This window comes from Bactrocera tryoni, chromosome 3 (assembly GCF_016617805.1).
Source record: "Bactrocera tryoni isolate S06 chromosome 3, CSIRO_BtryS06_freeze2, whole genome shotgun sequence".
NCBI lineage: Eukaryota > Metazoa > Arthropoda > Insecta > Diptera > Tephritidae > Bactrocera > Bactrocera tryoni.
This window is the reverse complement of record NC_052501.1, coordinates 30,956,240-30,962,239: the sequence shown is the minus strand read 5'-3', so window position 1 is coordinate 30,962,239 and position 6,000 is coordinate 30,956,240. Positions and strand designations below refer to the sequence as shown.

Here is a 6,000-nt window from a genome sequence, read left to right as displayed (position 1 = left end):
GCGTTTTTACTTTTCTAAAATAAAATACTTAATTATAGCAAAGTCTTTGTTAAAAACTAATCTTGATCTCTATTACTCATTAAGCTAAATTTTTTAATTGTCCAAAAATGACGTTGCAACCGAATTGCGAAAAATTAATAAATTTTTAGATGGGCAAAAAAGTCTAGACAAAACTCACGACTTGTTTCCATATCAGCTTCTGAGACGAGCTTACTCCAGCTTCCAAATAAATTTGGGTTATTTGACAAATTAAAGATTTTGAGCATTTAGGAGAATTTCTAACCAAAGCTAAATCGACACCGCAAAAGTATCTAAAGCTTTACGTAAAAATGAATTCCATTTTCCGCTGACTGTACTATATATCAATTTTAGTCTTTCATAGACATTCAGAAATTTTCTTAAAACTCTAGTTTCAAACCAATTTGACAACTCTTAATCAAACTTGCATATATTTAAAACTGAACCCACATACATCTACGCCTACTTACTTGCTCACTAGCAGCATGCTTCCGCTTTTCTTTAATTTGGCTGCTTATTGTTCTTTGTTGTCCTTTAGTTTTTCTGATTTATTATATTTATTTGCTTGCGCCGCTCCAACAACTTTCAACCAATCATGTCTACTTCCTCCGCTGCTTTGCAAATTACAATTATAAAGCGTGTTGTTGATTTGCTGTTTGATTTTTCATGAGACATGGCGTTCGAGTGACCTGCAATTAGCAGAACATTTCTTATATCTAAGTCATTCATTTGATGAGCATCCAACCAAAGTAAGAGGAATATGTGTATGAATCTAAAACTTAGCTTTGATTTGGCATCGCCGCTACTGGTGGCTGGATCAACAGCTTCGCCCAAGCTAAACTTTTATAACTGGCGTTGCAATTCTGGTTTGTGGAAGAACACATATACATATGTGTTAAGTTCATTTAGATACTAAATATGCTTTAAAAAATTTCAACAATAATAAACACGCAAACAGCGGAAAAAATATTACTCATATATATTATATTTTGCTCAGGAAGGCCACTTTTAAGTTAGCTAGCGAGGATTGATTTTGGTCTTAAGACTGAGTAAGTATAAATTGGCACCATAGAAAAGCAGAAACAAAACTAATATAGGTTACCAATGTCTATAATACAACTTTTATAAGTTCTCTCAGGCTTATACGGGTTCGTGTTACATATATTTTCATTACATTTAAGAACTTTTCTGGTGCGAAGTTTTATATGTATAATACTTGCGAGAAAGCCTTCGTTGTGAAATTGGAAGTTTGAAGGAAACGTCAATAATATACAGCGCTTCCTGAACCAAGATTTTAGCTTAAGTTTATCAATGACTCAAGTGGACTTCACACTAATGCACGCCCATATATTTCACGATTTTCGAAAAAAATTTTAAATATTTATGAATGTAATAGAATTTTTATACTCTTGCAAGCTTTTGCTACAGCGTAATATAGTTTTGTTCACCTAACAGTTGTATGTATCACCTTAAACTAAGCAAAATAGATATAGGGTTATATATAGTAAATAAAAACTATTAGGATGACGAAAAAAGTTTATATCCGGGTGACTGTCTGTCTGTCCGTCCGTCTATTAGTGTAAACTGTAACTTGAGTAAAAATTGAGATAATAAAACTTGGTGTGTGGGTTTTTTAGTACAAAGAAAATTATGAGTTCGCAGATGGGCGTAATCCGACGACTGCCACACCCACAAAACTCTATTAATCGGAAACATGTAAAATGCCGTAACCAAGAACTAAAGTAAGATAAAAAAATTCTAATTTGGCACAGGTAATCGCAGTAGAAAGGAGCATCTGTGGGTAAATAATTTTGAAAAAGTGAGATTGGTGTCGCCTTCTACTAAAGTATATTGGCAAGGGAGTTGTGGCTGGGAAGAAGTCGTTGGAGAAGAGGGGCAGTGAGCTTCTTTACGGATGAGTCCAGCTTGAGGGGGAGGTAAGGGGTGGGGTTTTGGGTCAGGAGCTCTCCATCCACTCCAGCTGCAAACTTCCTGACTATTGCATTGTTTTCCATGCCGAGGTTGCAACCATTATGGTAGCAGCGGATTTACCTTCTTCAGAGAAGTGACCATCGTCTCAGATAGCAGTGCGGCAATACTAACCAGGCGATACTACTGGGCGTTCAAGGTTGGCCAAAGAGTGCTTAACCTCATTATCAATAGCATCGAGTCTCTTTGTGATCTAGTATGGATGCCTGGACACAGAGGAATCGCAGGCAATTTTAAGCTGATGAGCTAGCAAGGAAAGGCACCCAAGAACCGCTATGAATAGAACGGGAGCGAGTCCGTGCTTTCGTATTCTCCTTTGCTCTATGAAAGATAGCTGGGCTTTACGAAGGCTTTGCCGCCGATGTACAAGGTCCGTACATGTGCTGTCGCAAAATTCTTTTGGCCCGAGATCGATCACAAGGGATCTAGTGGTAAGGCTAGCCTCTCCCTAGTTGTGGGGGTTTTAACAGGTCATTGTCCTATTGGCTTCGATGCTGTTAGGTTGGGAATGTTACCAGACGCCATCTACAGAAGCTGTATGGAAGAAGAAGAGGTAGAAATATCTCAGCACTTCTTTCTTGTTTGCCCCGCGTTTAGGAAATCAAAGCTTAAGCACTTGGGAACGTATACCTTCAGACATCCCACTAAACTGGCGGAAATGGAATATAAACGCCTGTGCAATTTTGTATTCACCACTAAGCGTTTTGCTAATTTATATGTTCGAACAACTCCCGTCTCACGATAAGCCATCTAAGCTAACCTAACCTAAATCAATTGTATAGGATCTATGTACGAGGTCTGCTACTGTTGATCAAAAAATAAGCTCTAAAGAGAAAATCAAAAGCAAAATATATTTTAAACAATTTTAGAAAAACTTTGAAATTAGTATTAAAATGAAAAAATTAAATAAAAACATTAGGTTGTTGAAGAAAATAAGAAAATGCAATGCAGTTGTACTTTCCAATGAAAAATATGGTTGTTTTATACACTAGAATATGTAAATGCAACATCTATGCCTTATAGTTAAAAAAGTCTAAAATTTTTACCCAAAATTAATTACATAAAAAACATTTTTTTTTGTTATTGCAAGTCAATTAATATCTCTTAATTCTTATAAAAAATCATGCTTATCATCATAATTATTACTTGTTAAATTTGAATAACAACTAGTGCATAATTAAACTAAAATAAACATTTTTTTAGTAATATTTTGTAAACCTATTTTTTTACAACCGTTAATCTGTTGCCTTTTAACCACAACAATCACTGCCTATACATACACACCTACATAGATATGTTAGTACACACTACTAGTCATTAGGTTAGACGCATGTTTGCTTGCATTACAATTGTTTTAATATTTATTATTGTAATAATGATTGGAAAAAAGTTGGTATGCAACAACATTTGCTACTTAATGATACTTTAAATATATTTATCAAATGATTATTCAAACTTAACAAAGTGGAATTTGAAACATTTACCACTCAAAAAAAATGCCTTTTTCTTGGTCAGTAGAATAGACGCACTTAGGCTTTAAAATTTTTTATAAAAAAGTTATTTTTTTACATAAATTTTAATTAATATTTGATTTATTAGAAATAAAATAGAATAATTTCAGTAATGAGTATCGCCTCCTTTGTTAGCAATAACTTCATAAATCCAATCCTTCATAGAATGATACAAGGAACTTACATATGTATGTTGGTCAAGGAAATCTCGCTCCAAGCACGTTTAATAGCTGCAGTGAATATTTCCTTATCTTTGTATTATTTTTCTTATTCGTAAACCTTCCATGTTAGCCAGCTCCAAACATTTTCAATTACGTTAAGATATGGAGAAAATGGTCGCCAGGTCATTACATGCAAGTTTTGACTCGAAATAAATGACTACTACTCGAGCGTTATGAATAGGAGTATTGTCTTGTTAAAACATCCAAGGATGATGGAAATTAGGACTCCAACAATGTACTGAAGCGATCGCCTCTCATCTTCTGATCGATAAAAATCAAGTCAATTGTTCCATAAAACGTGATGGCACCCCACAACATGACTCCACCTTTTCCGCTGTGTTGGCCACTTTAATATAGCTCATCTTTCAGCAAATCGTGATAACAGTAATGAAAGCCATCAGGGTAATCTAAATTAAAACGTTTTTCATCAGTAAAAGCAACTAAACGGCAATCATTAAGTCGAGTGTCAGATTGAACAGTTCACGTCATGTATTCTTTCGCGAATCGAATCTGTTTTCCTTTGCTTAGTTCGTTCGTAGGACGTTCATTCTTGATTTTTAAACGCTTAACATAGATATGTAGATAATGCGTTTTTTCTTTTTAATTATTTTTCATATGTTTCGGTATCCTTTAAATAACTATCAACGGTTCTGGTGCTTCGTTTTATCTTTTTGACAATGCTTCGATTGCATAGTCCTTGGAAGTGAAAAAGTATACTTTTTCACGCTCCAATAAGCTCAGAATAGTAGCTCTTCTCATTTTTACAATTTACTTGTTTATTTTTAGTACTTTCTCAATAAAAAAAACACTGCACCTGTTTATGCAAACATAAATGTAAAGTGAGTCTATTTCAATGACCAACGAAAAACGCACTTGATTGCCACAGGCATTTCTGAAATCTTCGAATGTTCAGTTTTTTTTCGCAAATCAACCAACTGTGAGCAAATATTTTTCAGACAAGATTCGAACTTTGATAAGAAAAACATTTTGGACAATATGAACAAACATGATTATAAATATAACAATTTATTAAAAAAAAACGATGGTACGTCTAATCTAGGACAAACAGTGTATGCGCAAGCAAACGTATGTAACAAAACACACAGACATACATATCAACAAAACCATAGCTATTTGCCGTCCAATCAACAACATTTTTTTTATTTTTGTTATTATTAAATATTTCCAATTAACCGTGTATATCAAAATGTGCAATTTTTTCCGCGTCATCATTCACGCAATCATTGCGGTTAATTCGCTTTGACGATTGTTAATTAAAATTGTACATATTCACAATGTACACACACACACGCGTCTATGCCTACTTACTTGCACACCAACATTAGCACGCACACATGTGGCAGCAACGGTGGCAAACCTCAACTAAAGGACGGTGAATCCACAGACTTATACCTGACATCCATACGTGGATAAGTAGATGCCATAGGGACCTGGATTTACACCGGACCCAAATATTAAGCGGGCATGGGTGCTTCAGAGGCTACCTATACAAATTTCAAAATGACGTCAGTCCGTATTGTTCGATGTGTGCAGAGTCCATAGAAGATTCTGATTCGAAACATAAGGAAAAAGTTATAAACTGCACTAAGTGGTAGCTTAACGGTGGCAAATTTTACGGCATTTATGTGTCAGTCCTCTGACAAGTGGATAGCTGTTCGTGAAGCGTCAACTTCCATTATGACTACATTAAGACAGTTACAGCAGATTAGGCGTTAGTCCGTCCGAGTTATAGAGGAGACGTAAAATGTCTTGCCACTCCCATGAAGTAATACCTTATCTGGTTCCGTGGGAGTGTCTTGAGTTGGGAGTAGGTTAGGTTTAGCAGATTAAAGTTCCGCACTGCGGTTTTCGATGCTTCCTTCTTCTATAAAAAAAAAAAAAACATACACACACTCGTTCATGTCAATGTAGACAATTTTAACATTGAGTTTCCGCTTTGTCTTTTTGCTGCTTCTTTTTGTCGATGTTGTTGTCCGTTAGCTTCTGTGACTTATTATTTTTGTATAATTATATATATTCGCTAGCGAATTTTCGCCTTTTCAATCTTTCACACTTGCCTTCTTCCGCTGCATTATTGCAAATTACAGTCATCGGACGCGTTGTGGATTTGCTGTTTGGTTTTGCGTGAAACACGGCGTATGAGTGACCTGCAATTTGGAGCATTTACTTTATTAGCCTTTCATCAGCACCACACCCATTAAAGATAGGGGTGAGTGGGGTGGTAAATATAGAGCAAACTA

General features: G+C 35.3%; 1 protein-coding gene across 4 annotated transcripts in view; it reads right to left on the bottom strand.

The window, feature by feature from the left end:
• Positions 1 to 574: 574 nt before the first annotated feature.
• LOC120771854 (GTP-binding protein Di-Ras2-like) overlaps positions 575 to 6,000 on the bottom strand; it is a 137,409-nt gene continuing 131,983 nt past the window's right edge. For 3 of the 4 annotated variants that reach the window (XM_040100098.1, XM_040100096.1, XM_040100095.1), the window contains 2 exons: positions 5,818 to 5,907; positions 575 to 881 (listed from right to left, as the gene is read on the bottom strand). In XM_040100098.1, the coding sequence (XP_039956032.1) occupies positions 5,832 to 5,907 (76 nt within the window). In that variant the 3' untranslated portion in view covers positions 575 to 881; positions 5,818 to 5,831. The remainder of the gene's footprint in view (positions 882 to 5,817; positions 5,908 to 6,000) is intronic. The other variant, XM_040100097.1, reaches the window with a different exon arrangement.